The 19,790-nt window shown below is 50.8% G+C and overlaps 3 protein-coding genes across 6 annotated transcripts; 1 reads left to right on the forward strand and 2 right to left on the reverse strand.

The window, feature by feature from the left end:
- Positions 1–8: 8 nt before the first annotated feature.
- On the reverse strand, positions 9–2,900 carry Surf1 (SURF1, cytochrome c oxidase assembly factor). Of its 2 annotated transcripts, none has more exons than XM_017592099.3 (9): positions 2,761–2,900; positions 2,512–2,563; positions 2,145–2,298; positions 1,983–2,065; positions 1,062–1,250; positions 687–759; positions 435–597; positions 206–287; positions 9–128 (listed from the first exon to the last, which is right to left on the reverse strand). In XM_017592099.3, the coding sequence occupies exons 1-9, from the start codon at positions 2,786–2,788 to the stop codon at positions 59–61; spliced, it is 894 nt and encodes a 297-aa protein (XP_017447588.1). In that variant the 5' UTR covers positions 2,789–2,900; the 3' UTR covers positions 9–58. The 2 variants fall into 2 exon arrangements, with proteins under 2 accessions (XP_017447588.1, NP_742065.1); NM_172068.2 differs by having other exon boundaries at positions 14–128; positions 2,145–2,278; positions 2,761–2,851.
- On the forward strand, positions 2,876–8,666 carry Surf2 (surfeit 2). Of its 2 annotated transcripts, none has more exons than XM_006233723.3 (6): positions 2,876–3,006; positions 3,174–3,328; positions 3,916–4,019; positions 5,341–5,523; positions 5,658–5,797; positions 6,255–8,666. In XM_006233723.3, exons 1-6 carry the CDS (start codon positions 2,914–2,916, stop codon positions 6,336–6,338), a joined length of 759 nt encoding a protein of 252 aa, XP_006233785.1. In that variant the 5' UTR covers positions 2,876–2,913; the 3' UTR covers positions 6,339–8,666. The 2 variants fall into 2 exon arrangements, with proteins under 2 accessions (XP_006233785.1, NP_001029038.1); NM_001033866.1 differs by having other exon boundaries at positions 2,896–3,006; positions 6,252–6,714.
- On the reverse strand, positions 6,576–19,782 carry Surf4 (surfeit 4). Of its 2 annotated transcripts, none has more exons than XM_017592017.3 (6): positions 19,682–19,782; positions 12,932–13,118; positions 11,976–12,052; positions 11,362–11,405; positions 10,734–10,920; positions 6,576–8,666 (listed from the first exon to the last, which is right to left on the reverse strand). In XM_017592017.3, the coding sequence occupies exons 2-6, from the start codon at positions 13,035–13,037 to the stop codon at positions 8,400–8,402; spliced, it is 681 nt and encodes a 226-aa protein (XP_017447506.1). In that variant the 5' UTR covers positions 13,038–13,118; positions 19,682–19,782; the 3' UTR covers positions 6,576–8,399. The 2 variants fall into 2 exon arrangements, with proteins under 2 accessions (XP_017447506.1, NP_001029040.1); NM_001033868.1 differs by lacking the exon at positions 19,682–19,782 and adding an exon at positions 19,270–19,436.
- Between the last annotated feature and the right edge of the window lie 8 nt (positions 19,783–19,790).

Genomic DNA, 19,790 nt, shown 5'->3' on the forward strand with positions numbered 1-19,790 from the left:
AGCCAGGGTTTTTATAAATCAAAATATTTTATAGTGGTTAGGAACAGGTTCATTATTTTCACACACCTGGTGTCCGACGCACAAATTTTCGGAACCACAAGTATGATGTAGCTGCACAAAGTCCATACCTGTGGTTGAGAGAGATTAATTTAGTCAGCCTATTCAGTATGTTTGTGGAGGGGGTAACCAAGGCTGCAGGACTGACCAGGTAATGATGTACTGCATGTGCTCATTCCGAAGGGTTACTCTGGTTTGACCTCCAATGGGCCCTCCGGGTGTTGTGCTATCTGTAGAGACAATACAGTCAGTCCTGTCAAGCCCGCCCACCCAAATGAGGTCCTCTTCAGGGCCTGTCAGGCTATCCCCTGCTTCCCACCCCCCCAATCTATACCAGATGTCAGAATGAAAGGAGAGGTAGAAAGTTCACAACATACTGAAGTCTGCATCAATGAAGATGGGGTCCGTTCCTGTTCTCTTGGCCATAGCGTCCAGGTCCCGGTAATACCAGAGACTCCTCTCTGGGTTGTTCTCAGGAACAAAGGGCTTCCTGTTTTCTGTCAGCCTCACTATGCCTACTAGGTCTACTTCTCCCAGAACCTACAAAAGGCAGAATTGCTTTTTACAGAGTCCTGTGAAGACAAGGTGACCTATATACATCTCCACAGCTGAAGCGCCATAGGCCTTACCTGGCCTTGCTGCCTGGTCTCCGGATTCACTTTCTTCCTGGGAACAAACCCTCTATTGACCAGGATGGTGACTCTGGAGCAATGATAAAAGTGTCCCTTTGGGTGAGGAAGAGTTCCAATACAGATGGTCACTAATGTTCACTGAGTATCTATCTACTGGGCAAACAAATGGTTTTCTTATTCTATGGAGTCAGTCTTCACTGCTAAGCCTCAGAGTCTAAACCCTAGCAATGAACTGCCTGAGAAAGTTGCTTAGTGTTGGGAGACCTTAGAAATTATCAGGCAATGTTAGTTGGGTCTCGTGGGTTCCCTAAGGTCTTAGGGTTGATTAAGCATAGTAAGGGGAGCTGACAGGCTTAGCCATGGACTACTCACCCCAAGTCAGAGCAATGGAAAGGAGTAACAACATAGGCCCCACTTTCAGTTGAGGATAATCTGCCAGCATCACGTGCCTCTCGGACAGGGTCCACCATGGTCCGAGGCATTATGTACAACTCCTTGGAGTGGTCAAAGTGCCCCCTGACCTTCACTGGCCTGTACTCCAAATTTTTCAGTTCCATTGGGCTACAAGGAGAAAGGGGGAAGGGCTGTGGGCAAAGCCAGGCTTGTCAGAGTAGATCCCTAAGCAGAAAGAAAGGCTCGTTAAGGGCTGGAGAGATGGCTCAGTGGTTAAGAGCACCCGACTACTCTTCCAGAGGTCCTGAGTTCAATTCCCAGCAACCACATGGTGGCTCACAACCATCTGTAAAAAGATCCGATGCCCTCTTCTGGTGTATCTGATGACAGCTACTTATATATAATAAATGAATAAATCTTTAAAAAAAAAAAAAAAAGGCTCGTTAAGGATCAGACAGGTTTCGCCCTCCATAGAGATGGTCAGCAACCTTTGATGCCAAATGGAAATAGATAACCAGAGAAGGGAAGTGTGGCTACTTTACATACACTAACAAAAATGTGAGTTATACTCGACTTAAGAGCCAGCCTGAAGGGCAAAACTTTCAAATTTGATTTGAGGGGGGCAGTACAATCTTAGAGGACGTGTTTTAAAGACCATCACCTTCATACTATCATCCACCAGTGCTACAACGAACTCGCCGCTATGGATACCTTGTGACCTGAAAAGGGAAATATGGCACCGAAAATAAACCTCTATTTCCTGTGCCTTTGGCAACTTCATAAAGGCAGTCTAGCGGGAAACGGGGTTCCTGTCATAGGACAGAGATATACACCAAACAGAAGCAAGGGCCCCATTGCTGCTCCTTAAGTGGGATGGATAACGTGGGCAGCCACACTCACTCTGCAGGTAGAGGGATGGGCTCAGCCATGACTCGCGACTCTAATTCTGCAATCAGTTTCAGCTTCCATTTCCGGCGCTGGACCTAGAGAAACAACGTGAGCTAAGCAGGTATCAGTGGGGTCCAAGGCTCAGAGCCACCCAAATTCGACCCCAGTCTTCACCTGCCAAGTCCCCAGACCAAAAGCAGTAGCAGGGATGAAAAGCAGGAACCACTGGAGAAAAGAGTCGTCCTCTGCTTTAGCGGCGGCTGTTTCAGCAGTAGAACTGCAACACCTGTGTGGCCTACAGACCATCCCTGGAGGGAGTTTTACAACACTGGCATGGGGTCAGAAGTCCTAAAATAAACAGAACTGGGTGGCCAATTCCTCGAGAGGACCGGTTATACCCCAGAGAATGTATGGCAAAGGGGGCAATTAACAGTACCGGTGCCCAACCCTCTCCCGGTGCAATACACTCAGTATTGTATACACCACAACGGGCTGAAAAGACGGGTACTCCCAACCGCGCCCAGGTCTGAGCCCTTCTCACCTGAGCGAACAGAAAACCCAAAGACGCTCCTTCTGACCGCGCAGAACGGGGCCTGCGGGGACCAGACAGGCCGAGGTAAACCCAGAGACCCCGCCTGTCAAGCGCGAGCACCTGACATCGTCCAACCCAGCCCCGCTCAACTTCGAGCTATGTCTTCTTGGGCAGGGTCCTCCTCGGCTCCACTCCACTCCAGGCCCGGCCCTCCCGGTCCCTCTTCTTGGACAGGATCCTCTCTGAACCCCCGCTTACCGGCCCCGCGCAGGCCCACTGCGGCCATCGCGTTATCCGACTTCGCAGGACAGTCAAAGCCATTACAGCAGCCATCTTTGAACACTTCCGGGGCGGAGAAACCTGCTTCCTTCCGGGACCGCGCTCCGCCTCACGTGGTGGCTGTGGCGTCAGATGGCGTCTCCGATCATGGACGAACCACCTTCTGATGTGCTTGCATTTCTGCGTCAGCACCCCAGCTTGAGACTGCTGCCCAACACCCACAAGGTCGAAAGAGAACCGTGACGGGGAAAAGTAGGGCCAGGAAGGAACGGGACCTGGAAGGATTGGGACCTCGGAGGACCGTGGCCGGAAAGGAAGGGGGAAGGAGAGGGCAGTGCAGGGAAGGGGCGGAGCTGGCAAGATCCACCTTCTGACCAGCGGTTCATCCACAGGTACGCTGCTCGCTAACCGGTCATGAGCTTCCCTGCCGTCTGCCGGACCTCCAAGTCTACACTAGCGGCAAGAAGTACCAGCGGCTCTCAAGTGCCTTCTCTGCCTTCGATTACACAGCGTTCGAGCCACACATTGTGCCCAGCACAAAGAATCGGTACGTAGATGGCCGGCCAATGCCTAGGTGCAGGGCCTGTGCCCCCTGCTGCACACAGAGGCCTCCCACTGTGACACTTTGAAGACTAGGGCTTGTGGCCCTTGCATATAGTTCCCTGAAGCCAGGCTGGGCAGTGCCAGTTTCACTGTTTGGGAATCCTATTGGGTTGTGTGGTTGATATATCCTCACATAGAACTCCCTGAGCTGTTGGATCCTCAAGCATGCACCATGGAGCAGTGTGGAAACTGCAGGGTTTTTTTGGTTTTTTTCCCCTTGAGTGATAATCTGGGTCCTTAATCCCACATACTGAGTGGAACTGTTTGAGAAGTTGTTTTTGAAGGTAAGCCTGTGTTGCTTGGTTGGCCTGGAACTCACTATGTAGACCAGGCTGATCTCAAAGTCTGCCTCTGCCTCCTGATTCGTGAGATTAGGTAGCCATGCCCTTTTCAAAGTCCAGACACTGAGACTAAAAGCAGAGCAGCCCCAACAGACCTTTATCTGTTTTCGGCATGGAGCCATGATGGACCCCACAAGTCTGGGTCTTTGGTGTGCACTGCCCTTCCATACCCAACCTGTTTACCCTGTAGGCACCAACTGTTCTGCAAACTCACCCTGAGGCACATCAACAAGTCCCCAGAACATGTGCTGAGGCACACTCGGGGCCGGAGGTATCAGAGAGCACTTCAAAAATGTAAGTCACCCTCCAGAAGCTCAGGCCTTAGGATGCATGCCCCCTGCCCCCAAAAAGCTAGAAGGGTGCCTTGCACATGATTGATCCTTTGATACACTTGCTTAGTCTTGCACAGTGAGGCCAGTGGCTCCTGACCTCCCCACTGCAAGGCCTGATATTCCATAGCAGGGACAATCCCAGGGTGGCTCCCAGGCTGAGGCACAGTACTCTAGTTATAGGACAGGTCTATAGTCATCTGATCCTGCAGGAGAGCCTTGAGGACTATTATCAGGACCAGGATTGGTGCAAACAGTCCAGAGGACGAGGAGACTTGCAGACAGGCCTCCGGTATTTGTTGAGTATAGCCAGGGGTAGGAAGGCATCCCAAGGGATTGAGAGTAAAGACTCCTGTGGTTATTTTAACCTCCAGGTGGGTTAGGGAAGGAGGATGGTACCAGCCTTTGCATGGGGGGCGGGGGGGGGGTGTCGTCTCTAATCCATGCCTCTGCGGGAAGATGAAGGTAAGAAAGTGACTGAGATTTGGTAACTTGGAGGCTCCTGGGATGAAGTAATTAGGCAGGGAGAATGAAGGGTGGAGGTTTGCAGAGACTGGGGATGGGCTTCAGGGACTGCATTACCTGCCCCTCCCTAACAGGCAGATTTCAGTCAGAGGATGGGAAGGTGAGCAATGTGTAGACTGATTGCTGGTGCCGCACGGCCAGATCCTTCCTCCCACATGTAGGAGTTCCTAGGTTGGCACCTGGGCTGCGCTGACAGGTGGCAAGCTAAGGCTGACGTGCCTTTCTTAGCTTTGTCATCTGCTGAGTTGACAGGGAGGTGCTGGTACGTGGTGAATTCCCGCCAGAGAATTTTAAAGGTGTACCGAAGAGCTGAGACGGGGGCTGCAGTTCCTGGGGCTACCTAGCCTGCTGAGAGCACTGGGAGGAGACCACAGTGGTCCCAGGAGCAGATGTCGGAGATGAAGTAGGAGAAAGACTGGCGGTAGCAGAGCAGTTAGTTCTGTCGATGCCAGGTCCCAGTCAGACTGTCAGCCCAGGAGCATCGATGGTTAGAGCTGGTACCCCCCCTACCCACGGAGATGGTGCTGACCCAAGGAGTTCAAACTCCTACAGTACCTGAGGAGAGCAGTGGTGACCCTAGTAAGTGCCTTCCCTGAAGCCTCCCGCTCCAAGTTCAGGAGAGGTGAAGCCAGACAGTTTCCCCTGAGGTGCCCAGCCCTATCTGGTAGGATGATAAAGGAATAGAACCCTCACACAGTACAGCTCATAGCTTAGCTGTGTGCCAAGAGGGTGCCAGTGTAATGAGCTTGCTAGTCTCCTAGATGAAGAGTGTCAGAAACAAGGGGTGGAGTATGTGCCTGCCTGCCTTCTACACAAGAGGAAGAAGAGGGAGGACCAGATGGATGTCGATGACCTCCCAGGCCAGAGAACAGAATTCTGGGAACCAACTTCCAGTGACGAGGGAGGCGCCTTGAGTGATGACAGCATGACAGACCTATACCCACGTAAGCAGGCACAGCCTGATCCCTGCGCCCTGGTCTCCTGCTAGGTATCTTGGGATCCTGCTGTTAGCCACTCTTCCCAGGAAAGGGATGCTTTTACCTGTGGCACAGCTCAGCCAAGTGTTTGTTCCTTCCAGCTGAGCTGTTCACAGAGAGAGAACTGCTCAAGCCTGAAGACTTTCAGACAGACCAACAGGAGAAGCCCAAACAGTCAGAAAAGAGCACTGCACAGAGAGAAGCCAAAGTGGGCCACAAGAGGGGCCGTAAACTCAGGAAGGTGAGTGGTGGGCTGCAGAGTGCTGAGGGTAGGGGGCTACAGGGCCCCAGCTGAGTGAAGCTGGATTGCTAGTGCTCCCCGTGGTTTTAGCAAATTCTGCAAGAGCACTCTCAGGTAGCAAGCAGCCTATAAATATGGAAGCCAAGGCCACTTTAGGTTTGCCAGGAGTAAGTCCTGACTACTCTAAGCTGGGGTGCACCCAACCTGCAACACAGGATTCAGGGGCTTAGCTGCTGGGCACCACTCCCTCTCTCTGGGGCAGGAGTGAGGATTCTGTCAGAGAGAAGCAAGGTGGACAAAGTCTGTAGTCAGCTGTGCTGCCCTCTCCCGGGCCCCACACTGACCCAGCAATAGAAGTGTTGAGAAAGCAGACTGCTCTTCTGCCTTCGACACATAGTGCTTGCCTTCCCTATGAACCTACAGAGGCCCTGGTCAGCATTTTCTGCTTTCACAGAAGGAGCTCACCCCGTTGACCAAGAAGTTCAAAAGCCATCATCACAAGCCCAAGAACTTCAGTTCCTTTAAGCAGCTAGGGAGCTGAAGCCTGTAAAGAAAGCCTTTGGGTGTCCTTGGAACTGGCCACTGATGTCCTGACACTGGCTGCTGTCCAGAGTGGGCCTGGAGGTTCTGTTCAGAAGATGGCATCAGCGGGGTTGAAGATTCCTCTCCATGCATGGCTTTCTTCATAGTGTTCAGTGACCCTTGCTGTAGCTTACTGTAGCATCCTGAGCCTGGCCAGGTCCCCAGCCCTGGCTGGTCACCACATAGGACCACACTGTACACCAAATGCCATTATTTATTTTGATGTTTCCAAAGATCAAAACATTTCAAACACAACTAAGATATAAAATACAGCATAAAAATGAGGTTTATACCTATTCCCACATAAAGCTAAAGCATTTTCAGAAAACTTTTGCCAAACCATTATGTGTTGTTTTTTTTTTTTTCTCCCATCCCAGGCATAGCCCACAGAAAGCTGGTAAATGGGCTGGGGTACCCTTGGGGTGAGGGCTACTGCTGCAAGGCATGCACTTGCCTCCCACTCCACATTGGAATGTCAGGGGGCTGCACTGCAGGTGGGTGCACCCTGAGGCAGCTCTGCTTGTCAAGCAGCTGAGTGGTAAAGAAACAGCATGGCCTGGGCCACTGCTGGAGCTCACTTAGGGAAGTCAGCAGGCCAGACGGCTGCAGTAGGACACGGGCCAGGTGCTGAGAAGGTGGATTCAGACTGCAGAGCCAGCCAGGCAAGGGACAGACCTAAGGTGACTCAGAGAACAGTCCTGCCCACCCAGCTGATGCCAGAAAGCAGGACCTCCAAGACTGTACCCAAGGGGGAGGTAAGCTGCCAGCTTCCCTCCAGGGGTTCTAAGCCTGTCTGTCTGTTCCCTCCAGTATACCTGGAAGAGATCCAGGAGGAACCCAACTACACTCATGGCACTACCATGCAGATGAGCAAGACCACAGCATTAGACACCCCACCCCTCCCCCAAAAAGAGAAACACGTTGTAAGGCAATGTTAGAAAACTTTAAATACAGGACTGAGATCAAATTGGTAAGGCATCACAAATGTAAAAAGTATCTTGGCTGCATCCAGCAGAGCAAGTTGACAAAAGTCTGAGCAAGCAACAGCCTCAGGGAAATGGTGGCCTCAGGGCTGTCGATGGGGTAAGCTCAGCCTGGAACAGGAAGTTAAGCTAGGGGATTGGGGGGAGCAGAACCTGTGGAGTTCAGGCCTTGCTCTGAGACGGTCAAGTGTGAGGTAACTGGGTTGAGCCTGGGTGTCTTGAATATGGGGGCTCCTCACTTCTGGGCCCCATGGCATCACTGTACCCAGGCTGGTTCCATGGTGGTTGTGGGCCATCCTGTGAGCAGCTTGCTCTCCTGCCCTTTCTACCACCAGGCTTGAGGGATAGCAGCTTTCTAAGAACTTCCTGCCGCTTACCCCATCCCATCCCTGCTTGGAGCCATGAAAACTCCCAGGGTACCTTTCACCCAGTAAAAAGCATCCAGCCAGCTAACATCAAGGACTTGGGCCAGCAGTAGCACCCACCCTTCCAATACTGTACTGTTCTCTTGACTTGGGGTTTCTCTAATGTCTTCATTGATCCTATAAAATACAGGGGCAGAAGCAATGCTGGGGCCACTGGTAGAAATCTGAACTGGAGGTTTAACTGTTTGGTGTTTGGCTGGACCATCCTAAGTCATTTACTAGTTTGAGCTAAGGATGTAAACTTAAAACTAAGAAGGGACACTGCTTTGAATGATAAGGTACAGCTCAGCATGACTTGAAGTCCCTCACCCCCAAAAGGAACTGAGACAGGAGGCATGAGGCCACAGCCCACCACACTGTCTATTCCAAGCCTTAGCTAAGTAAGGAGTGACCATCCAGCTGGCCAGCCCTGGACAGTCAGACTCCAGACTATTTCCAAAGAAGATTTTACCTTCGATTTTCAGGTGTCTGCAAATAAAGTTCTCAAAACATCTGTGCCTTTACCAAGGGAGGGGAAGGGGAAAGGACACATAAATGCTGGCAGTTTGTTGACTCTACCCTGAACCAGTCCAGGGCCTTGTGCCTCAGCCAGGGAGGGGAGGGATCTGTCTGTTACCACTCTTTCTTCTTCTCATCCATGGAGACACCCCCTGGGCCAAGAGCCACCACTAGGAGCAGGCCTCCAATCACTGACATGGTCTGGAAGAAGTCATATTTCAGGAAGTCATGCATGGGCTTATAGACCGGGATTGTCCAGAAGGCGTTGAAGTACACGTTGATGGCAAACAGCCAGACGACGAGAGTCAAAGCTGCCAGCTTGGTTTTAAAACCAATGGCTACTAAGATCATCAGAGCTGTGCCCACAATGTTCTGGATGATCTGCACAGATTCAAAAAAGACATTCAGACTAAAGGTCAGGGAGAAAGCTGTGCATACTTGTATCTAAGCCAGGCTCACATGACTTCCACCAGGACCTAGTGAGAGCTGGAAACTGTAGGCAGAGGGAACACACAAACCCTAAAATGTTGCGGGGGGACAGTATCAATACAGAATATTAAACATCCAAAAGGAGTTCTATATTAAAGATGCTATGGCTTTACATGTACTCTCCCCAACTCCCATGTAGGAAAATCCTTTAAATCCTATCAGTGGTATTTGCCAGGTAAGACTTTGATGAGTGATTAGACCATAAAAGGAGGCTTGCTCCCCAGACTCACCATGGGATACCCCATGTTTTCTTGGGAATCTACAGATTCCTTACACCACAAGGCCCTCAGCAGATGTGACCTCTCGACCTTGGGTTTCCCTGCCTCCAGAAGCATAAGCTGAGTAAGATATCATACTGTATGTTTGCCCCTTCTGTGGTATTCAGTTATAGCAACAGAAAATGGACTAAAAAAACTTATGGTAAGAAGTGAGGCTGGGTTGGAGGATGGCTCAATGGTTAAGAGCACTGACTGTTCTTCCAGATGACCCAGGTTCAAATCTCAGCACCCACAGGGCAGCTTACAACTAACTGTAACTCCAAGATCTGACTGACACCCTTAAACATACGTGTAAGCAAAACAATGCACATAAAAATATTTTTAAAAAAGAGGTGAGTCTATTGCTAAAGAAGCACCTGACTGTGTATTGGAGTAACGGTCGGACTTGGAGCATCTAGAGAAGCAGTCAGTCATGAGTGGAGCAGTGAAGGTCATTCTGGGAAGAGCTGAGAAGGGAAGACAAAGGAAAGGCAGGGGCTTCACTGGTGGTATTTAATGGCCTTGGCCACCATCCTGTTGCAGTATAAACAGTAAACATGAAACAAGGATTTATAAAGCAGAGCAAAGGCCATCTTGTTAGAAAACTGCAATGAAGGCCAGGTTAACACATGCTTTTAATCTCGAACTCTTGAGTTCGAGACCAGCCTGGTCTATAGACAGTTCCAGTTCAGCCAAGGTTATACAGAAGAAACCCTGTCTTGAAAAAAATCCAAAAGTGGGGATGGGGGCGAGAGCTGCAATGACCTCAGCCTCACTGTGCCCATGCCCTAGGACCTTGCAGAATACAGAACATGTATCTGGCAGAGGAAACTCAGCAGCAGCAAAGTATTAAGGCTGACATGTAGCTACTTTGGATTCTGACTGCTAATAGTGAAACAAGGGTGCAAAGACTGAATTCATAACAAGGGAAATGTGGAAACATGTAAAAAGTTCTATGACCATATGGTAGAGAATGAAAGATAGGTTTTTAGGATCTATGTAACCCAGACTGACCTTGAACTTAAAATCTTGCTTCTGCCTCCTGGGCACAGGACTGTGCCACATCTGGCCAACCAACAATAAAAAAATAAATAAAAATAAGTAAACAAGTTTATGTTTGTGTAGGAGGGCAAAGGCCAGAGGAGAGTACTTTACTGGATATCTGGATATCCTCCATCACTCTCCAGATAATCCTTTTTGAAGTAGGCTCTATTTTGAACCTAGAGTTCATCTCAGGTAGGGTGGAAGCAGTAATCTGAATAATCCTCCTACTTCTGCTCCCCTCAGGCTATTTCTCAGGCATTTGTGGGATGCCTGACTAGTTACTCTCATGCTAAAATTTGAATTATGGTCCTCAAAATTGCAGAGAAATCACTCTTAGCCAGTGAGCCACCTCTCAGGCCCCAAGCACTGTGTAAAAGGTTTGGGGAAGACAAGTAGCAGCTGCATGCTACCCTGGTAGGTCCCTTACCATAACTGAGCTCAGTTCATCTACACCCACCTACCGTCATCATGCTGGGTACACCTTCCCAACAAGCCTTTCTGCCAGCCCTGCTTCTCCATGTGATAGACAAAACTGTACTGGCCCACGGTGTAAACTGAACTCTGAAGGAGAGCAGTCAGAGCTGGCCCGGCTCATTTACAAGCATGAGCTCATCTCCTCAGGCTATGCAGAGGTACCACATATGATTCAGGTACTCACAGAAAAAAAGCTGGCATCAAAGTGAAGGAGGGTCATGAACATCAGGACCAGCAGGACCCTTCCTCCAAGCTGCATGTACTGCTTGGGGGAGCTCTCACGCATGGTGGGGACACCAGCAAACATGCTCTTCCCTTCTGAGCGAGACTCTGCCAAGAGCAGCAGCAAACCTCCTCCTAAAGCCAGGTTCCTGAGGAACAGAAACATCAGCTACAGTTACCAGGTGTCTGTCCACCAGGCCAGAGCAAGATTGGAATCCAGCACAGACACACCACATCCTGCCCTTTCTCCAAAACAAACCACCATTCAATGGGACCAGGCCAAGCTGAGTACAAAGGACCAGCCTCAAGTTGAATCAACAGGAGGTTCCTTGAATGCACACAGAACCAAGCTCTGGTCTCTACTCATTTCCACTCAGACCCTCGGTCCACACACCCATGCCATACGGGGCTAGAAGACAGAACCCCTCACTATTAAGCTGGAATTCCAGCTGTGGGGGGAATACTCTGCTGTGCCCCCTGGAATCCTGCTTCTCAGAGGCACAGTGGGAGCTACAGAGGGTAGCACTAGTCAACAGGTGCTCAGGAGAGGGCCAAGGACTCTATATTCTTAACACCCAAAATGCACCTACCTCATCAGAAACTTCAAGTCCCACAAAATGCTGTAGGCAATTGTCTAAAGGAACAGAGGAAAAAACTGAATCAGCATTTCACACTAATACCTATAGATATATATCACAACAACATGAGGCAGACTGTCCAAAAGGATAAGAACATAAGATACACAAACTACTTGAGACACGGAAGGCAGATCAATAGGAGCACTTTGCCCACTAGGCCTGTCCGACTATCAGAGTTGTGCTATGATGTCCCGGAGCACAAAGCAACTGCAAGACTGTTCTGCTTCTTAACTATGCCGTTCTGGGTAACTAGACATTCTTATTTGTCAAATGCTGTGACTCCCAGCTCACATACAGCTTTGGCCTATGTCTCTGCCACCGGAAGTTCAGGAAAAAGGGAATGATGGCTCAGTACCATGGCTAGCACCTGCTTAGGCCATCTGCTCCTAAACCCCATCTAGGAAAAAAGTCTACCCAGTTCTCCATAGGTCTGGACAGCCAGACACACAGGAGGGCTGAAGGGGGAAGATGCTGGACCCAATACACAACTCCACCAAAGCAAAGCAAAGTGAGACCTACCCCAGACCCCATGTACCCAAAGTGAGAACCACTAGATGGCAGTGTACCTGAAGTGCGATGATTCCAAACAGCCCAAAGCAGGCATACTGCACGAAGTTCCTGCTCAGCACCAAAACACAGCCAGCTAGAAAGAGGACAGAATTAGGGGCTACCACATGTGCAAGACAACAAGACACCCATTCCAATGCTGCTGAGTTACTGCGCCCCAAGCAAAGCACCTTCCCAGAGCCTTAATGTGCCCTGATGCCTGCCCAGCTTCTGAAAAACACCAGTTCAGATCATACCTTGCTGTGGAGAGCTATAGCTCCTTGTGCCAGAGGTTACGAGTGCAGGACTGACTGCTCCACTACGGAGCACATCCAACAATGCTTAAAACTACGAGACCTTTCTCACCTCCTAACACGCAAGGACAAGAAAGCTGCCACCAGCTGTGTTGTCAGAAAACCAATGTGAGCCCACATGCCTTGGTTCTGCGCTGACTGAAACCTTTTGTCTTTTCTGACTTCCTTAACTGCCAGGCTCTAGCATCTCCTGCAAAGATGCTAGAGCAAAGACTGTCCAACGTCTTCTTTGTCTATTTATAGACAGTCTCACTATATAGACCCACCTGCCCTGGAACCTGTTTTAGTATATAGGCCAAGTTGGTCTTGAACTCAAAGAGACAGCCTCTCTTCCTCCCAAATGCTGTCATTAAAGGAGTGAGTCGCCATACCAGGTTTATGTCCAATTTCTATAGCAAGTTTAAATCAATGAGTGCAAGGGGACTGTGTATGGTCCATCCATCCATCCAAAAGCTCACAGAACCAAACCATGGCTGGCATTTTCAACACCCAGGGCTGTGATCTCAGCTGAGCAGCTCTTCACTGTTTGTCACATCAGCCTTCAGGAAGGGGTACCTGGACCTCAAGTTGGCACATAGCTTCCCAATGGCCAACCACCACAGTTTGGGAGCAAAATGAACAGGATGCCCCAGAAGTATACTAGAGGGTACAGAGCCACTTACTCAACTGTCCCAGCAGGTTGAGGAACACGAAGGATGAGGCCAGCAGGTAACCACAGCTCCAGGTGGTATCAATATAGTCGCGCTGCTCACTCCACTGGAACCACATGCGGATGCCATCTTCCAGGAAGGTGCTAATCAGGCAGAGGCGTGCCACATGAGGCAGGTACTGCTTGGTGACTCGAAGGAACTGTAGGGCCACAGAACACACTGGTGAGGTGGCTGCAACCTCATCGTGTGGGCAACAGGTCCGAGGAGACAAGTCAGCTCTGGAAGACAGAGGCCTTCAGCGGGTCCAGTGCCTTGCCAGGGCAGACTGCACAACTCCACACCTGCTGAAGATGCGCCCCTCTTAAGTCTACATGATGATCAAAACTTGGTCCCAGAGAAAAAGACAGTGTCACACACATCTGCCACAGGACCATAAGGCAGTGTCTAGTATGATCTACCAGCTCTGCTCCACTCCACAGCTATCAAAGGAGAAACCCCACAAGACACACAGCTCCATGACCAACGAGGCACACTGACAAGTAGGAGACACAAAAGCCATCTGAAAGGCTCTCAAGATAGCTCCAGCTTAGGGATTTTCACACCACGGCCCCCTTACATCCAGGGCTATACCGAGCACTGGTGGAGAGCATCAGCAGAGAACCCCTAACCCCTACCCTCGAGATGCCACAAGCAGCATCTCTGACTGCAGCACCAAAATAAAGACCGCTGTTTTTCTACCCTTTCTCACCCCAACACAATCTTTCTGCAAGGTTTAATACTCTCTGGGATGACTGTGGTACAGACAAGCAGCTGGGCTATGGGCTAGAAAGAAAGTGCTGGGATGTCCGCACAGCCTGTATGACCTAAAGCCAGGTAAAGACGCCAGCAATGACTGCAGTGAAACTCACGTGTCCCAATCACCATCAAAGGGCAGTTCTGAAAGGTACACTCATGGTTCCTTCTGTCCCTCTGCAGATGACATTTGATAGCTTGATTACACCAGCACACCGTACTGAAGCTGTGTGCAGACTCCATCCTTTTCTCACTCCACCCTTACTCAAGAGCTGAGGGCAAGGTGAAAGAAATCCAAAGACACCGTGGAAGCCAGGAGGAAGATCAAGGGTCTGCCCATGGACTGACGTGTCAAGAAGAGTCTAAAGTGCAGAGTCTGACCCCACCAGGGCAGCGGGGAGAACGTGGGCAGTAGGGGCCCTCCCAGGGCTGACTAAACCTCCAGATAAACTATGAGGATGTACAGAAGAGTATTCCAGAATTCTTAGCACTTCACAAAGCTCCTGTAAAACCCAAGCCACTGCCAAAGCGACCGTCTTGGCTGCAGAGCACGTGGGCTTCCCATGGAGGGTGTCCAGGCTTGGCTTGGTCGGCAGTGCAGACAGGCTTGATCTGGGGCAGGGGACAGGAAGTCACCGCACTGAAGTCCACATCCTTCAGACACACGGCCTGTGACCCTGGTGTGTATCTGCCCTTGCTTACTCAGCCCTACTGGAGAGACGGCAGAAGCCACACTGACATCACCACAGAGACGAGCCAGCAGCTCTGTAAGTCAGAGCACAGGCACTCAGGCCACAGGTTTCTTCACCCCGTCCGTCCTTGTCTAACCCTAGCCAGCAATGTGCTCAAGGCATGGCGAACTAGTTCTTTTAGGGGTGGGAGAGGTTGCTGCCCTCCAATCTCACAATGAACACAAAAGGAAGAGAGGTCCAAATATGCTTGAGTTTTAGGGCCCTGGTAGAAAATACACATACTACATTCTGTTAGGTGGGGAGACAAGTGATACCACTCACCATCCCAGTTTCTACTTCGTGGCCCAAATGTCCTAGAAATAGCCAGCAGTGATACAATCACCAATATTCTTTGAAAGTAAAGAACACCACTATGGATCTCAGAGCATTCCGAGAAAAGACCATATATTGTCAAGTACCTAAATGAAGTTGTGCAGACCACAGGAGGGTGTAGATTCTCAGGCAGCCACAGACTGGAGGTGTTCTGACTTGCTTCCAAATGAGAACTGTTCCCCCAACACAATTATACTGGGGCTGCACCCACTGGATGAACAAACCAGCCCAGCCTTGCTGCAGTCTGCTCCTCCTTCAAAGAACCTCACCACAGATGCTCAATTGCTACGAACACAATCCAGCACAATCCACTAGATGTAGTTAAAACATCCCGGCAAGTCTGCTACTCTTAATTGGAGTGTCTGGATCAAGAGAATTAAAGAGTAGAAGACAGTAATGGAGGGAGAGGCAAGTCACACCTCCTTCCACACCAGCGAGGCTGGGAGACCAAAGCAGTGTAGTGCTGAACTAAGCACATCTGCTGGGCTCTGCCTTCCAAAGACAGGATCTATCAAGTGGGTGCAGGGTACCAGTCCACAGCCCTCCTTTGATGGGATCTCAACACAGGGGAAAAGCCAAGCTTAGCAACCAAGGCAGATCCTTCACATGTACCTTGTTCACAGCTCCTGCCTCACATCACGTTATCGCAAGGGTTCCCACAGCCACATCCCCTGCCTGCAGACCACTGCCGATATCCTAACTCCTGCTGGCCATGAATACCAAGAAACTCCATAACCATGGTTCTTCATTGCAGAGCCTGGAAAAACCAGTGGTGGATGCTAATGAGGAAAGTGTGTGGGAAGAGAAGTCAGTCAAGTCAACCCATTGAAAAAACAGGCTTCTCTGGGCTGGAGAGATGACTCAGTGGTTAAGGGCACTGACTCCTTTTCCAAAGGTCCTGAGTTCAATTCCCAGCAACCACATAGTGGCTCACAAACATCTGTAATGAGACCTCATGACTTCTGGTGTGTCTGAAGACAGCTATAGTGTATTCATATAAATAAATCCTTCTTGTAATAGGCAGTGAAGCAGCCCAGTAGCCTAAGAAATGAGAAGGGCTAGAGAAATGGCTCAGCAGTGAAGAGCTCAGAGGACCCAAGTTTGGTTCCCAGAACCCATATGGTAGCTCACAACCATCTGTAACTCCAGTTTCTGGGATCTGATGCCTTCTTCTGGCATCCCTGGACATCAGGTATGCAAGTGGTTCACAGACATACACGAGGACAGAATGAGGAAGACTTAAATCTGTCTCACCCTGCAAGGACTGAGGGGATTTCTCTGTAGTGAGACAGAACCCATCAAACAGGCAAAGGATCACACAGGAGTGCTGCTGCCAACACACAGAGCAGAAATACCAACCTCCTCTTTATGTTCAGGACAAAAATGGACTCATGGCAGCTTAGTTTCCCTTAGTCTGGGAGAACTTTAAGAAAATGGCAGGTTAGAGTTCCTACCTGGGTGGATTCTGTTCAAAGACCCACAAGCTCGGGAAATGAGAGCAGCAACAGGCAGACAGGGTCAGCTCAACAGTGTGGTGACTGACCTGGACTCTAGGACCCTCAGCAAGTATGCACCAAACCCCACAGAGAGGTCTCTAGCGCATCATGGGTGCAGGACCACCTTCCTCTTCTAAAACTCAAGTACTGAATAGAGGCCGCAGTCTGTGAGGACTATACCCTATACCCCTCTTCTTCCAGGTACTAACCAATCTCATGTCTCTACCTCACTTCTCCAGAAGGGGGCACTGTTCAACCTCCAGTCAAGACCAGAAGCAGAGAAGTGAGTCAGCTCCCCAATACTTAAAGTAGAGGTACAAGATGACAAAGCACTGGAAAAGGGAAGGCTCAGGGCCCCAGGACAGCAGGCCCTACCCAGGCCACATCAAGCCCACTCTGGCACTGCTTCCACAAAGGCCTCACCAACTCCTTGGTCTACTTCTGCCACTCTTTTTTCTTGGTTTTTCGAAACAGGATGTCTCTGGCCTGGCTGTCCTGGAACTTACTCTGTAGACCAGGTTGGCCTTGAACTCAGAGATAAACCTGCCTCCCAAGTGCTAGGATTAAAAGCTTGCTCCACTGCTGCCTGTAGTTTTGCCAGGACATCACACCAAAATAAAGGCCCCTGCAGTCTTCCTATTACCCTGGTAACAGACATCAGGCAGAACCCATTAAGCACTGTTGCTCCTGGTGTGAATTCACTTGGAAGCTACTCTACTATCTGTTTAGTTTAAATCAAGTACCAGTCACAGAGCATAGGCATGTCGTAGTCCTGGCTCTTTCCCACTTGGTTTCTGACGCCTTCTGAAGGTCCTACCTCCTGCATATCAGCACTTACTTCAGGGCCTGGTTTCCTGGGAGCAAAAGGACATCATTCCTGGCTGCCAAAGGGCAAGGAGCTTGATGCCGGGCCAGAGATGTGGCTCACAGGAGCCTGCCAGCAGGACCCCAGCAGTACACATCCCACAGCACCAGCCTCCACATTAAAGGAGAGGTTGTAATTCTACCAACATGAGGGAATGCTGACCTCTGGGAAACAAGACCAGGACTATGTAGATCATGACAAACTGCTCTGTGGCCCTGGGAAGATACAGCCTTGATAGCCAGCCTCACAGGAAGGTAGGTGCCCAGTTTTAACGGCTCAGTTTTCTCATCACTGTCAGAAACAATTTCCAGGTCTCATATGAGAAGCCCAACTTTCTGGGCAAATCTGTTTTTGCAAACTCAGTTCTACTTTTGTTTTCTAAAGACCTGGATCTGCAACATCCCTCTGACAACACCTTAGAGGTAACACTGCACTCCCTAACCGTTAGACACTTTCATTTAGAATGCTGGACTGTTAGCACTGTCCTCACTGACAGATTTCTTTTCGAGGGTACGGATGAATATCCAACACAAAAGATCCCAGGACCGGTCTGTCACCCTGAAGCCACAGAAGGCTTCCTGAGGCCTGCTCACAAGCACAGAAGGTCCTGACACTGGTTCAGAAGAAGAGTCACATCTCAGAAGCTCATGTGGTGTCCTTTGCTACCTTCCAGGTGGACTCTGAGGCTAATCCCTGCAAGAGGGAACCTTCACTGGGAATTTTGGGTTTTAAGCAGCAGGCCATCTGCAGTCCTGGCATCTTTCCACTGGTGTGTAGCTGAAATCTGACTCCAGACCTGAGATGCCCTGGACACCAAGCAGTAGGAGACCGGGGGTTTTTTTCCTGGGTGGTGGACACTGGCCAGTCCAGGAGCCCAAATCAGTTACTTAGCGGAGGTAGATACTGTATTCCCCACAAAAGCCAGTCCAGTCCCCAGATTTGGCTTCTTGCACTTAAATCAAAACAAAGTACATGGAGGACTTCATAAAAAAAAATGAACTCTTCCTCTGGTTGAAATCTATCATTCGATAGTTGGCAGCTTCTTGGAGATATTTTATCTGGGTCGAATTGTGAAATCCACTTGCAAAATGGAGGGTTTTCCAGCTGAAGATCCTGAGGTGAACAGCTCACAAACTTCTCTTGGCTATGGAGCCATCTTCTTAGAGAGCTGCTACTCAGGGAGATAAAACTGGGTCACTGAGAATTATGTCAATGAAACCCATCACATAAGGAAGACCTTGGTCCTTGAGAACTTTTTTACAATTTTAAAGTTATGTATTTAATGCAAAATCATGACATTAGAAACTTTTCCAAAAGGGGTGAAAATGACTTTAAAAAGATCAGCTCACAGGAAAATGGTTCAACGGAACCCAATGAGAACACGGGAGGTGACACCCCTCAAAAGGAGAGGTAGAGAAGCTCATTCGAACCACAGTTCATTTGAAGATGCTCACACACACCCAAGCCTTCCAGTTCTCTAGGCCACGAAATGCCTACTCGTATCACCGACAGCCACGAACACACTAAAAGAACCAAAACAGGCTGGCGGGTGGGCCCGGCACCATTCAGCCTACAGGGCTAGTTCAGACTATATTACTACTTCGCAGACATAATGGGGCAATTTCAGAATTCAAAGGCTCACACTCCACAACTCCCACCCCATCGGTGTCGAACTTAATGTTTAAAAGTGGTGCCACCTGCGCCTCTCTCCGGTTCTAACCCTGCCCAGCTAGTCGCTCGGGCCCAGACTCATCCCAGGCCTTCCCTGCAGTTCACATGCCACCTGTACACTAGGGAAGGAGAGTCAAGGGACAGGCTCCTCTCCTTCGGCAGCGTGGACCCAGATCGGGCAACCGGAGCAGAGTCCACGCGAAGGAGGGAGGGACAGCACGGTCCTAGACAGAGGACGCCCCCACGCAGCGGGGCGCACAGAGTACCCCCTTCCCCAGAGGTCCCCAAGGAGCCGCCGCAGTTCAGAGGGCAGAGGGCACAGAGCAGCACCGCGGGCCCTGGGATCCTCCCTGGCCGCCCCCCGCCCAGCCTCCCTCGGATTTCTCCATGAAGCTGGGCAGGACGGCGAGGGCGGGCGTCCGTGGGGCCGTGATGGCCAGCGGGCTGTGGGGCAGGCCGCACCTGGTCGGCGAAATCCTCGGCCGTGCCCATCAGGTCGTTCTGTCCCATGGCGGCGGCGGAAGGCTCAGCTGGCAGGTCCTGGGCGCTCGCGCCTGCTGCGGCCTCCACAGGAAGTACCCGGCGGCCGGCCTCGCTGAGCCGCGGCTGCTCTAGCGGCTGCCACGTAGGCCAAGCCTTAAAGGGGCCGCGCCTCCCGCCGCGCCCCGCCCCGCCTGCCGCGCGCCCTCACGCTCCAGACCCCGCCCGCCACGCTCGAGGAGCCTGGCGCCGGCGCACCGCCCGTCACGAGCAGGCCCCGCCTCCGCCGCGCGCCCTTCCCGAGTAGACCCCGCCCCCACGCTCCAGGCCCCACCCCCTCTATCCCCCACGGACCGCCCCTAGCCCTTTAGCCTCTAGAACCCGAAGCACTGACCGCTTTACACCCACACCAAGCAGCAGGTCCCGCCCACCGTGCTGGTTGACTTCCTGCCACCTGTGTCTCCCGCCCGTTGTACTTGAGGCTCCGCCTACCGCGTCATCAC

The sequence above is a fragment of the Rattus norvegicus genome, chromosome 3 (genome assembly GCF_036323735.1).
Source record: "Rattus norvegicus strain BN/NHsdMcwi chromosome 3, GRCr8, whole genome shotgun sequence".
Taxonomy (NCBI): Eukaryota; Metazoa; Chordata; class Mammalia; order Rodentia; family Muridae; genus Rattus; species Rattus norvegicus.

Excerpts from the sequence above, each read along its gene's own strand:
- Surf1 (NM_172068.2), bottom strand. The coding sequence starts at position 2,835 with ATGGCTGCTGTAATGGCTTTGACTGTCCTGCGAAGTCGGATAACGCGA. Across the intron at positions 2,279-2,511 it reads TGGGTTTTCTGTTCGCTCAG|GGATGGTCTGTAGGCCACAC; the intron begins GTGAGAAGGGCT and ends AACTCCCTCCAG. Across the intron at positions 2,066-2,144 it reads TTGGTCTGGGGACTTGGCAG|GTCCAGCGCCGGAAATGGAA; the intron begins GTGAAGACTGGG and ends TTGTTTCTCTAG.
- Surf2 (NM_001033866.1), top strand. The coding sequence starts at position 2,914 with ATGGCGTCTCCGATCATGGACGAACCACCTTCTGATGTGCTTGCATTT. Across the intron at positions 5,524-5,657 it reads CATGACAGACCTATACCCAC|CTGAGCTGTTCACAGAGAGA; the intron begins GTAAGCAGGCAC and ends TGTTCCTTCCAG. Across the intron at positions 5,798-6,251 it reads GGGGCCGTAAACTCAGGAAG|AAGGAGCTCACCCCGTTGAC; the intron begins GTGAGTGGTGGG and ends CTGCTTTCACAG.
- Surf4 (NM_001033868.1), bottom strand. The coding sequence starts at position 19,317 with ATGGGACAGAACGACCTGATGGGCACGGCCGAGGATTTCGCCGACCAG. Across the intron at positions 13,119-19,269 it reads CCGAGGATTTCGCCGACCAG|TTCCTTCGAGTCACCAAGCA; the intron begins GTGCGGCCTGCC and ends GTGGCCCTACAG. Across the intron at positions 8,667-10,733 it reads TTGATGCCAGCTTTTTTTCT|ATCATCCAGAACATTGTGGG; the intron begins GTGAGTACCTGA and ends GAATCTGTGCAG.